This window comes from Etheostoma cragini, chromosome 2 (genome assembly GCF_013103735.1).
Source record: "Etheostoma cragini isolate CJK2018 chromosome 2, CSU_Ecrag_1.0, whole genome shotgun sequence".
Classification (NCBI taxonomy): Eukaryota; Metazoa; Chordata; class Actinopteri; order Perciformes; family Percidae; genus Etheostoma; species Etheostoma cragini.
In genome coordinates this window covers 1,590,512-1,603,867 of record NC_048408.1, presented here as the reverse complement: position 1 = coordinate 1,603,867, position 13,356 = coordinate 1,590,512, and the positions used below count along the sequence as shown (strand labels likewise).

The 13,356-nt window shown below is 39.6% G+C and overlaps 1 protein-coding gene across 1 annotated transcript in view; it reads right to left on the bottom strand.

The window, feature by feature from the left end:
* Window positions 1–13,356, bottom strand: part of sorcs3 (sortilin related VPS10 domain containing receptor 3) — a 162,345-nt gene that overhangs the window by 21,203 nt on the left and 127,786 nt on the right. The window contains exons 18-21 of the mRNA XM_034893776.1: window positions 10,411–10,597; window positions 7,022–7,155; window positions 5,269–5,392; window positions 4,478–4,590 (exon numbers count right to left, since the gene is read on the bottom strand). Coding sequence (XP_034749667.1) covers window positions 4,478–4,590; window positions 5,269–5,392; window positions 7,022–7,155; window positions 10,411–10,597 — 558 coding nt within the window. The remainder of the gene's footprint in view (window positions 1–4,477; window positions 4,591–5,268; window positions 5,393–7,021; window positions 7,156–10,410; window positions 10,598–13,356) is intronic.

Genomic DNA, 13,356 nt, shown 5'->3' with positions numbered 1-13,356 from the left:
ACTTTATTTATTTTATAACTTTATTTATACATCTACTGTCAAACCAGTATCACACGTCCTGTTCTGTAGAAATGGTCCTTATTTATTTATGTTATAACTTTATTTATATATTTTATAACTTTATTTATATATGTCTACTGTCCAACCAGTATAACACGTCCTGTTCTGTAGACATGGTCCTTATTGATATATGTTATAACTTTATTCATATATTTATTGCTGTCCAACCAGTAGAATACATCCTGTTCTGTAGACATGGTCCTTAGTTATTTATTCATGTTGGACCACTCCAATATGACTTTCAGTTGAAATAAACCTTTTGTTGTAAGAATACTTGTTTAATTTGTTATGAATCTATTTTGTAATTTTACATGTGTTCAAAAATATAAGAATTCATATTGATATTGCAATAACACATTGTGTCAATAATGTGCAACCCTAGTGTCCGTGTGTGTGTGTGTGTGTGTTTGTGTTGGTGTGTGTTGGGAGTAGAGCTGGTAACTTTTTATCATATCAGAAAATTCTATTACTGTTGAATATTACTGAATTTTAAAACATGCCTAACCATGTGGCATGTATCATAGCTACATGTATGACCTTTGCCGCAAACATAACCCGTAAAAATCAGTTCAGTATTCAGTGAGGGTGACTAATTAAATGCGCTGACAGCCGAATAGATCACACCGAGTGGAGCGAGTGACCGGTCCAAGATGGCGGTCCACTGCTCTTCAGCGCCAGTAGGCAGTAGAGGTTGAAGCAGCATCTACTCTTTATATGTCCATGGCCTGTTCTGCCAATCTTCCCGGCCCTTATCAAAAGGGCAATTAATGTTTCCATAGTGACTATCCAAAATTCTGATACCAGGCACGGAACCAGCTCTGAAAATGTTGTTTTTTTAAAGCGGAAGACTGAGCCTATAGAAGATGTGTTTTGCATTTGAACATACAATTTGTTCCAAATGAAAACAGTTGAAATGAATAATGATTTCATGAATTTCTAAGCAAAATTGTATTGTTTTATCCCATAATTCCTTATATTTCTAAGCAGATTTTCTATGCTGTATTTTGATAAAATGTCCACCCAATGTGTGTGTGTGTGTGTGTGTGTGTGTGTGTGTGTGTGTGTGTGTGCGGACTCAAAGGCCCAGGGAAACAAATATTTGCACCACAGCCAACCAGTTGCTAGAAATAATTAAGGATTTAAATTAAATTTTAACTCAGGTCCCTCTTCAAAAGCGTTAGCACTTTGTGGTAATTTGCTAAATTGCTCAGTTCTCAGTAGTGCATGAATTACTTTAGTCTGTTGATATCACAAGATCACACGAGAATTACGGGATCACGTAACACGAAAATCCATCTCCTCAGGTTTTGAGTAATGTGTTTGTGTCAGTGGAACGAACCAATCAGCGTCCTTTGAGGAGCCACGTGGAGGAGGAGCTGTGTGCCAGCTCCAGCCGTTGTTTAGGTAAATGCTCCTCAAATGCTGCTTCAAAACAACAATGGCAAACGGACAGACAGATTCTTTATCCAATGACCTTTCAGGTGCTTTGATAAAGTGGCAATAACTGCTTCTCAGATGGTTCTGGCACATTATGGACTCCCAAACACTGAACCTGAAGCCTTTAGACCCAATGAAAGGCAGTGATACACCCTTGGCAAGCTAACTGGTCTTGATCAAAATCACTTATCAAATAAAGCTCTGAAAAGTTGGGAAAAATACCCTGACAAAATTAAAGTAGCAAACCTCAGTGACTTGAAACATGTTACCGTGACTACAATAATCCGAAAAATGCAGGCAAATGGTAACATATTGTGTATAATCCAAACAATTTTACATTAATAAAACAGGTGGTAGTTTAACAAAATATCCTGTGTTCTGCATCAGTGATTACAATATGAGCCTGTTGGCAGATGTATTTACGCCACATAACCATAATTTCAACTTGTGTCCATTCAAACAATTACGGCAGATCTGGTGAGCCTCTATCGCTACATCTTTATATACCGTCTATGATCGCTACGTGGCAACAGTTGTAGGGACAACAATGCCTATTAGTTAGCATGTTTTAACATGTTTACTGTTATCTTACAGGTGTTAAAAAAAAGAAACGAGATGAATGAGGACATAAACGTCAATGTACATATTCCCAAAGACGTTATTCACCGTGTCTCACTTCAACATCAACGGAAATGTTCAGGTTAATGTAAATTAGAGCAGTCAGTAGCCCGCTAGCTCACACTGCTTCCAATGCTTATGTCAACCCGCAGTGATTAGAACAGCAGCTGGGTGAAGAGATTGGTCCACCTAGCTAGCAACCGTCCCACTGTTGTTGCCGTTGTTGTTGCGTGCGTCAGAGACCGCAGATCGTGTCCCTGTGCTATCCCGTGTCCTATCATTGCCATAATAGCCCGAATAGCTCTTAAAATTTATGGCTCCTACCACAGCCTGTAATGGGGGATGAACTATGATCATATGGGGGAAGATAATACACTTGCACATAATAAATTGGAAAGCAATGATCAGATTTGAAACCAAATCCTCTAAATGATTCCACACTATTCCAAAAATGAACCGATTCTACTGGAATTGTGATTTTTTTAACCAATTGGAATTGTCTCTGGATGCCCAACCCTGGTGCCTTTTGCCAGAAATATATTTGTTGCCGGAGGGGGAGATCCTGTTGTGTTGCCAATAAACAGCTACACATTTTCAATTTATTTGGCAAATAGCCATGTGATAAGCGAGCTAAAGTACAGCGAGGCGTTTTTTGAGGCGAATACAACACCTTCAGACTGATTCCTGATCACCCTGTAAGGGCTGTAGTCTACATTGCACCTTACTTAACTGGGACACAGGACATTCGGGTTTACATGCCAATCTCTGGGATTAGTGAAGTACACAAGCCTTTAATAGCTTGAGAATGCACCAATAACCTTGATTAATTGAAGAGATTTCTACCCTAAGTCATATGAGTTTAAACATGAACAAAACCAGTGTGCCTACAGGGTTGTTTACATTGAGTCTAAGTTACCTCTTGTCTAAATGGAGAAATATATTGCTGGAACTAAAATTCTTATTTTACTTTATATGGCATAAAGGGACATCAATCGGCTCAAAAGCATGGACCTGAGTCGTGCTTATCCAGGTTATTCATGAGATCCTCTTCATTTAAATCTTCCTCCTAAAGCGCCCACCAGCAGCTCTAATGCTCAATATGTTGGTACGATGGCCACAAGCAAATGCTATCCGCTATTCATGAGCTGTGAATGGGAAGATGAGTAGCACTTAACAATGATGGGTGAGCTTCCCACACACGGCGAGAGCACTTGCATCCCTCCTCTGTTCAAGTAGTCTAACACACACACATTAGACACAGTGACAGGTATCAGATGTAGGTCTCTACCAAGCACCCAGGCCACCACACACACACACACACACACAAACTTCCAAACACTTTTGGAAAAATACTTCATGAGGACCAAATCTTGTTTTCCGGTTAATCTCACAGATTTTGTTCATGTCTTGTCTTGCTTTGCCAGACTTTGCTCCACAGTGCATGACACAGTGCATATATATACCGTAGATATACTATATGTCTTGAAAAACGCACATTTTTGGTGTTAGATGAAAGAATATATCAGTAGAAAACTAAACTTTAATTGGTAACTGTTGAGCGCCTGGGTAGCTCACTTGGTAGAGCAGGCACCCGTATAGAAAGGCTCGGTACTTGATGCAATGGCCGCAGGTTTGACTCCGACTTGCGGCCCTTTTCTACATTTCATTCTCTTCTCTCTTCCCTGTCATGTCTAAACTGTCCTGTCATTATTAAGGCCTAAAAATGCCACTTACATTCAGGTGCCATTTATATTCAATTCAATGTTCAATTTGTTGAATTAAAGAATGTTAAAAAAATATTTTCTCTCAAGTAGTTTGTTGTACCTAAACAGATTAATGAAGGCGGCAGAAATGCAAAACTGAGTACACTTTAATATCTATAACATTATCTTCATAGCGTATCATATTTTCCTTGTGCGGCCCTTGTTTTAGTGCCAATTTTTGAATGCTTTCTCTGTGACATGTTGCTGTTGTGAAGCAACAGATTGTTGATTGTCTATCGGAGACAATGAAGTGTATTCTATCTATCTATTCTATCTAATTCATTATGACCATTTGTAGTTTGCTTTTGTGGTGTTATAATAATCTGGTATACCAGGAGATGGAAGCGTAGAATTATCTTAAAGAAGCGCTGTCACACCTATCTGATGATGAATCCCAGGGTGGCCTGAGGGCATTCTCTTGTTGCACCATTGAGTATTGAGCAGCAGAGTTAATTGGGGTATAGGAAATAATTGAGAAACCGTAAGGTGAGAAAGACAATCGAAGATAAAAAAAGACAGAAAAGGAAAGGAGCTGAAGACAGACAGGAGGATGGACGGAAGAGAAAGAAGCGAAGAACAGAATAGATGAAATCACTCACTTGAAGCAGAGCCTTCTTAATTACTCTCCCCACATCCTGTCTCCACTCGGGTACGTCGGGGTTGAACTCATCCAGATTCGGGGAGAAAGATAAAAGTAGCGATTTGAAGAATTCTGTCGAGGAGAGTCGAGGGAGAATCAGCCATTAGTTCACTCGGATCCGAGGGCATTATTCTCAGGGAGCTGCGCCAACTGTCATTTTGCTCAAGTTGAGTTCAGGTAGTTAACACTTGATGAAAAGAAGAGGGTTTCTCATAACTCCTTCCCTTCCCTTTGGCTAAATGTACCAGATGCACTCCTAGATAATTAGAAAATGTCAAAGCTTTATGCCAAGCCATCCGCTGGTAATAAATCACTGTATTTTACAGACACTTGCTGCCGGATTACTTCCTTTTCAATGAAGACATATACTTTAGAGGTCCTAACAGTAATGGGATTCATGTTACTCAAGTAGGAGCTGACAGTACAAGCATCTGACCAATCATATGTATTCTGAAATATTCAACTGCTATACATACAACTGCATTGCTGATCATCACGGTTGCTCTTAATACTATGGCGTGTCCCAATTCACTGGCAAATTAGCACTCATTTAAATACATAATGCTTAATTTGCATATTTAAACATAACAGTTTAGATAAAAACAATCTTTTTCTTAATGTCAGTAATAAACTGGGGAGGCTTCATGGGGATATCTGTTTTCCCAGTCATTCACCTGCATTGTCTCCCCTTATAAAAGGAAAATATACCAGCAGTTAGCTCCAGGACACAACAAGACAACAAATACTGACCTTTGACTGCTATGGTCTTGGTGTCCTGCAGTATGGTGTTGGCTGCAGCCACCTGGACTGTGATGGTGTGCATTCCGTCCGTGGAGAAGGTGTGTGAAATACTCCCGTCCAATGTTATCACGGGCTGGAAGTGCAAAAAGGTCCAAAATAATGTCACACTTCTTAATCACGTGGAACATACTTTATTAACCAGAGATTTCCGGTTATCTTGCCTTCATCAGGGCGGTGTCCCAGGTTGACTGGTTTCATTATATGTCTATCCATCAGGTGATGTGACTTTTACATTATCAAAATGTGATTTGTCTGAGAGTAACCTGAATTTTGGTTAATGTTTCTTATGTCTGATGGGAACAACAATCTTTGACTTTGGTCCAGTATTAAGCGAGATCGCTGCAGTGGAGAAACAATAGGACAGTTGTCCAGCTTTTATTTACCTCCATAAAACCGCTCAAAGAAGTGTCTGGCAATATCTAAGGAGGTCGACCTTTCTGTAAAAGTGTAAGATCCTTCTTTTAAATACAAAAACATCTGATGTTTTAGGGTCGTCTTTCCACTTTCCCAACCATCAAAACTCTAGGTGCGTCTGTGACACCTACAAATGTATGGTCACAATTGCCATGTTTATAATCTGATTATATGTATTTTTCTGTCAAAGAGACCAGGTTTAAATGTATGGTTGAAGGCTTTATAAGTGTCCCCACCACAAGGGAGAGCGTTGTTAGGTGAGCGCTAGTTGGGACAACGGCCTCCGTCCCTCAGACAGAGGACAGTCTGCTGAACGAACACAACTAATGCTTCCTGTCTCTTCTTTTCCTGCATCAAAAAAGGTTAGTAAGTGTGTGTTACAACACAAAAATATGTTTTTAAAGCACTATAAAACCATTTGGAACATTATCTGAGAAGGTTTGAGGCAGAAAATGTGTGTTTTATTTGAGTTAGAAACTTGTAATTCTAGCATAGTTTTGCTAGCTCTGGTATGTAAACAAAGTCACAAGATGGCGACCATAATGTTGTGCTTCTATTTATTTCCAGTGCAGTTCTATAACATTGATTTTAAGTGAGTAGTTTGTAGAAGAGAGAAGAACTTATTAAGATTGTAACAATGTTGGTAATGTTTGCTTCTGTGTGACTTAAAAACAGATTGGTAAGTTCATAGACTATACTATGTTATTTCAGTGGTTAAATATATGATCATTTTGTGTTGCAATGTGAATGGCAAATTTGGGAACTAAGTGAATGAGTTTAATGTGAAGGATGTGAAGTCTGTTAAAAGGAAAGAGAAAGAAAGTTATAAAATCCTTTTAAAAAAAGACAGAGTACAGCCTGCTGAACGAATGCAACTAATGTGACCTGTCTCGACTTTTCCTGCATCAGAAAAGGGCATATTTATCTGTTAATAGGTTACTCAAGCTTCTGGTCTGTAACACGCCCGCGAAATAGCCTTGGACAAGAATCTGTTTGTCCACGTGGGGAGGTGAGCTGTGGAATTAAAAAGGCTCTCAAATGTGTGATGAGAAGTGCTTCAAAAAATTAAAGATGAATAAAATGTGATTGTCGGATCTTTAGAATGCCAAAACAAAGAAACTGGAAGGTGAGGGACATCCGGCGATATAGACTACTTTGATCCAGACGGAAATATGAAAATGTCAGCCAATTACCAGGTTTAATTTTGATAATGGGTTTTGTACAGTACATACCTTTCTATGCAAAAGAAACATTTGTGAATTAATGAGTATGGTCTTGGAAGAATTACCTCAGTATTGTTGCCTAGCCACCAGAAGTAAGTAACAGTCCGTGGGTGGCTGGGTAAGACCACTGCTGTGATGTTCACCTCCTTGTTTTTTATGACTACGAAGGGAGCGAGAAGCTGGACATGCTCTACTGGACCTGGGAAAGAAAGAGCACATTGGAATTGATAGTAGGCACGGCTACGCATAATGAGGCTCACTTCAGAGTTCAAATAAAAAAAAGCCCCCTAAAAAAAGGTAAATTTCAATCACATGGGGTGTGAAGCTTGTTTCAGTTTTAGGGCGAGAAAATCCTCCAAACACCATCACTTTTATAGGACAGGTTACTGTGCTAAGGTTTCCCCCCCACAATCCAAAGACCTGCGTCTCAGGTGAAATGATAAATAGCATTTTGCCTAGTGCATTCTGGGACAGGGTCCACCCCATACCCTGAACAGAATAAGTGAATAATGGTAAATATATTCAACTCATACACAATGAATACCAACTGCCAAGATACAGAGATGTAACATAAAGTATTGTGAAAGCACTTATTTTCAGCTTCTTTTCTTTTAATTTTGGGCAGAAATGTAAATATGGTGCGTGTGTGTGTGTATACATAAGAATAAATATTGGAGTCACATGCGGGTGCTTTTGCCCTCTTCAGAGGACATGATCATACCGCCGTTCTCATGGGAAATGAATTGAATCGAATCAAAGCTGTCTGTGAGAATCAATCGTTAAAGGAAAAAGTGCTTTACAATTGGCCTCTTATTCTAGCACACACACACACACACACACACACACACACACACATCACATGTAGCTTAGGGTTCTTGCTCAAGGACAATTCAACATGTGGAGAAAACTGTGGCTTTGGTTAAATGATAACAAGTGAAAAGTAAAAAAAAAAAAGATGAATGGTTTATATACAAACACATTCTCTTAGACAGTATGTACAAATGACAGATGGGTTTAACCATAAAACCTCTCTCACAGTGAATAGCAATTAATTCTTTTGGATATTTGCCGTATGGATTATCAGGGGCAAATGTATGAATAACATGTATTTGTTTTGTATTTTCTTCTCTTTTCATGCAATTTACGGCTGCATTTGAGTCAGTGAAGTCCTGGAAATGGATTATTATGCGACTGTAGAACATGTGCAAAACTGTCTTAAATTAAAGGGGAACTCTGGATTTATACATACACTTCATGAGGAGTGCTACTGAAAAGGCTATGTGGAAAAGAAAACCTGTGTAGTCTAATAAATGTCCTCAAGTGATGTCACTGGAGTTAGCGCCGGATGGGTCTGAAGACTACGTTAGAAAAAAAATAAAAATCTGGGTGCGATAGCAAGCCAGCATAGCAGACCTCTGTAGCCCATGACAGTAGCCGGGAAACACCAAAAATCTTGGACTGCACTGTTGCATTTTGGGTAATGCACGCATCAAGCTTTTTTCGCCGCTAGTGTTTACATTCCTCCTGATGCGAATTCAAAAAATGCACCCGGGGAACGCACTGCCATTGTTCTCTTTTCTTGTTTTCTTGTGTAGCATTAATGGCACAACAACTGGATTTTGTTGTGCACGCCTGTGTTGTACAATAGCAATAAATAAACCTGGAGCTGTATGAATGCAAGTAGCTAGATAGCTAACAAGCTCTTTTGAGAGATGAGGTTGACTTCATAAAGGGCCGTCCACACACTAATAAATATAACTAGAATCAGATAGTTCTATGAAAATTGCTTTATGGGAGCCTGGGTAGCTCAGTTGGCAGCGCTCACCCATATATAGCCATACAGCCATATATTTGCAGTTATGGTCATTCAAAAACTTTTTTCTCACGTAGATAACAATAGAAACCCGGGAAATACCACCTTTCTTTTTAAACTTGTTTTCTTGGCAATTAATTAACATATAAACGTCAATTTTTGGAGACATAATCATTCCTGACACGTTTGATTTATAGTCACGCCAAACAGCAACTGATCACCAAAGATCTGGTATGAGTGATTCAAAATGACAGACAATCAGATGTTTTTCTGATATTGTCGAGTGGGGATGTTATGTTAAAAGGTCCTTGTGGGTCTTTAGCTATAGTAATGGCAACTAAAAATATTCCCAATCTAACAATAAAAATATGTTGACATCAGGTATTTTTGACACAATACCTTGTGGGTAATGCTGCCAACCTTCCCCACTAAGAAACTAATAGGACCTGACAGGGGTCTAGGTTGCTTTACACTAATCTCAGGGATAAGGTTCCCTGCCGTGGACAGAGGTAAAACACTACTTTCTTTCGAAAAACTCTTATGAAAGGTTTTGGTAGTGCTGTGGTCTGGGGTGTTCCTCTCGCCTAGGCTTCTGTTAGCCTTGATCCTCTTTAACCAGAACTAATCTTTTTTCCCACTTTAAGATGCTCGGTTTTTGTGTGTGTTTGTGTGAGAGATTTGAGTCATTTGACATTAAATATGGTCAGCCGAGAAAATCATTGTTGTAGTTCTTGGCATACCCCCAGCTCAAATTATTTCCATTAGAAATGTATAAATACAGAACACACAGGCTGCCACATGACGATGGCGAGAGGTTAAATTAAAATGGATTGAACTAATCGATGAAAGAGCAACTAACAAGACAAAGAGACGATTGAAAATATACTGAAAGGATCTTGTATGATTCCCTTCAAATGATACACTATTTTTATTGCCGTTTGATGCTGGTAAGCATGACACTCTGAGAATTATTTTTATGTGTGCTGTTATAATCTGATCTACTTAAGAAGAAGCCATTGTTCTGCTTTTTTATCCTCAGATCACTCAGTCACAGGGACCTTACAGACCCAGTTCCAGTCTCTGCCCACAGTGAAACCTTGCATAAGCAAGTTTGTTATGACCTTTCTCCCAAAAGTTGTCTTGTGTTAATTGCGGCTGCTATATTACATAATCCTGTGTACAGGTCAGTGCAGTTCACTTCCAATGGGTTTAGCATGGATCAACAGTGTGGCAACATATCATATACAAATGAAAGGAAAAATCTGTTTCTCACTCAAAACACCATGAATGGGTTAGTTTGTATTTTATGTGTGTGCAAGCACCAGAAACTCAAAATACCACCCCAAATCCCAAAAATTCATAATATGGGCACTTTCAACTTATATAAAGAGAATGTTTCTTATTATGGGCACTTTAAGAACCCCTGGGGGCATCTTTTTCAGTTCTGAACAGGGGTGTGACAAGACAGCTGATCGGGTTCACGAGACAAGATGAGATTCCAATAATATCTTAAGTAAAACTTCACTTAAGAGATATTACTGGAAAATACTTTACTCTGAGAAACAAGGTTACAACATAGCGGCATGAAAAAACAACAACATGAGAACCAACCAGATTTGAACCTGAGACAGCAGCACTTACATGTGACATGCAGGAAGAGAGTTGTGGCGTCAGAACCCAGCGTGTTGTCTGCCAACGCTGTGACACGGAATATTCCGGCAGACTTGTACACATGTTTGATCCCCTCCTCGGTCCAGCTCAGGTTGGAGTAGGACACGGCTGTGCCATCGCCGAAATCCAGCTGGATGTTGGTGCGCATAGAGTCACCCTGAAAGACAGCACAGCAGGGCCAAATTCAGATGAAGATAAACTCTATGGGTGCTACCTTACAAGTATCTTAGCTATTTTAAGATTGACGCAATTGTTAATTTCCTGTCCCGCACCCATGTCATTGAAGTAGCAAAAACGTCCTGCGCCCATCTTTGCGCCCATGGGCGTGCTGGTCTTACAGGGAGGGGTTTTCAGTTAAGTTCTTGCCATATTGCTGTCATGTGGTAGCAGAAAGTGATCGCGCCACTGACCAACAAAAACCTGGTCTAAGGTCAATTTCATTTCATTGGATTTTAACAGTCAAACTATTAAAAGTGGATTTGGACATGCCCTAAATAGGCTATAGGCAACTTCTAGAGGCAACATATGATGAGGTGTTTCTAAAAACGAATAGAGAACAGACTACCCTCTGGGGTTAGGGGGGTTGATGGGTCAAACACAGGACTTTCACCCAAAAGGTCAAGGTGCGGGTACCATTTTAAAATAATACCTTTTTTTTTACTTTATGAACTTCGTGTTCAGTGTCACATTTAATTCGATTATATTATATTCATAGTATCAAATCATAAGAGTTATTTCAAGACACATTACAGAGTAGGTCTGAACCACAATCTATAGTTAACAAATCCCTTTTTAGGATGAAACCTGGGACAGACCCAGGCTCTTGGTAGGTGGTGTCTGATGGGGTCGGTTGCGGGTATGACAAACATTGGCAATAACAGTTGCATTATAAAGATAATGGAACTATGACTAGAAATGTTAGTGTTAGTTGTAGTTCATGGCATAGCAGGGCACTGCAGGGTGTTACAGGGTGTACTTCAGAAGTGAAGTAACATCTGATTTTAACCCAAACCACAATCTTTGTTTAACATTACCAAGTTGTTTTTGTGCCTGCCACCTTATTAAAACGTTGATGGCATGTATAACCCTAACCCAAAGCGTTCAAAAACCAAAACAGGTTCATGGTTTCTGTGTCAGAAAGGAAGTAGAGGGGGAATGTTGAAAGTGTGTCAGTATGATGTCAGCACATGTACATCTGTGTTTAGGCCCCCCACCCCACCATGTTTGACTTTGCATGGTGTGTAGGTCTTCAGCTGCATGCACCGGTTCCTCTGGGAATCACATCTGGCACTATCTGAGGATCAGCACACACATCAGTGTTGGTGGCCCAGCTGCTACAGCAACAAAATCTGCGCACATCCCCCGAGGCCTGCAAAGGCAAATTCCCAGCCTCCCTTTGGCAAATTGTAGCGCAATGCTATTGGGATCTTCATTTGTAACAGTGCATTTGCATACAGACTTTGCCAAAACACACAATAACACCAAAACAAATACACCTATTGTTCATTTTCTCTCTTGTGCACATTTGCTCCTTCCAATCCTTCGCTACCTGAGTTCCTTTCTTTGTGTGGTTCCGAGTGTGTGTGTGTGTGTGTGTGTGTGTGTGTGTGTGTGTGGGGGGGGGGGGGGGGGGGGGGGGGGGGAGGTTGGCTGGTTGACACTTTTGAGGATATTTCATGTCACTCTGACTGCAAAATGATATCTTTGATAAGTGTCTGGTGAGAATTAGAAAACAGCTAAGAACAGGGCAGGACATTGCAGGCATTGTTCAGAGCTGTAATGAGCTGGCATGCAAACAAGACGCTGTCTTGGTGGCGCCAATGTCACTCAGCTCTTCTCTGTGTCTGCTGTCCATTCTGTGTTCACGTTTGCTCTGTAAATCAGCCACAATGGGATTCACTTATCTGCATGAGACTGATGCCGACCAGTCTCTCTAAATGTCACTCTTTGTGTGCATGTATCTCCCAGGGCTGAGCTGACCCAAAAACAACATGGCTGGAGCCTTGGGGCTGGGACATCGGTGTTGGTTCGCAATGAAAGGACTGTTGTAAGGGCTGTAAAGGGTTGGATATACACAAGTCGGCATTTGTTCAGGTGTGTGTCGAACCTGAAACCACAATATCAATGTGATGGGTGACAAAAGCAGCTGTGAATAAGTCTGCACAGTAATTTTCGTTTATTAGACAGAGCATGAATTTGGGTTGTTTCCCGACACTGAAGGTTAATATATGCACTGTAACATTTAGCAAACTGCGAGATTAGAAAGAATGTATTTTTTCTATGACAGAGAGCTTTAATGACACGTTCCATGGACAGCAAAAATGATTCAACAATATGAAAAACAATAAAAATACTTTGAATGAAATGCATTTATTTAAAGCTGCAATAACTCACAGCTTTTATTTCTATTTAATTATTTTTTGCAAAGATTCAAATGGCATTGTGTAAGGTGAAAGCTGTCACATAGCAACCAACCCATCAGCCCTAAGGAGCCTTTTAGCCTCTATGGGTCAGTATATTTTTTAAATATTCAAATTGATTCTGTGATTGATTTAGTTCAGAATTCAAGATATATTTAGTTGCTAACAAAACTGTCATACATTTGTGCATTGGGAAATGGCTAAAATATATAAAATCCTTTTATTTAAAAATCCAACATTAAACATTATATTATTTTATTTTTATGAATTCAAGACTTTCTGGGATGAAATGTTTGTCATATTACAGGTGCAGGGCTCAATGTTTTGTTCTGTCTAAGAACTGAAAATTGTAAATATACATATCCAACTAAGTAAAATATATAAATATCAAACTAAATACATTGTAAATACATAGTGTACAGTGCTGGACTGCTCGAGTGCTGGACTTGGACTTGAGTCTCTATTTTCTGGATTCAAGTCTCACTCAAGACTATTC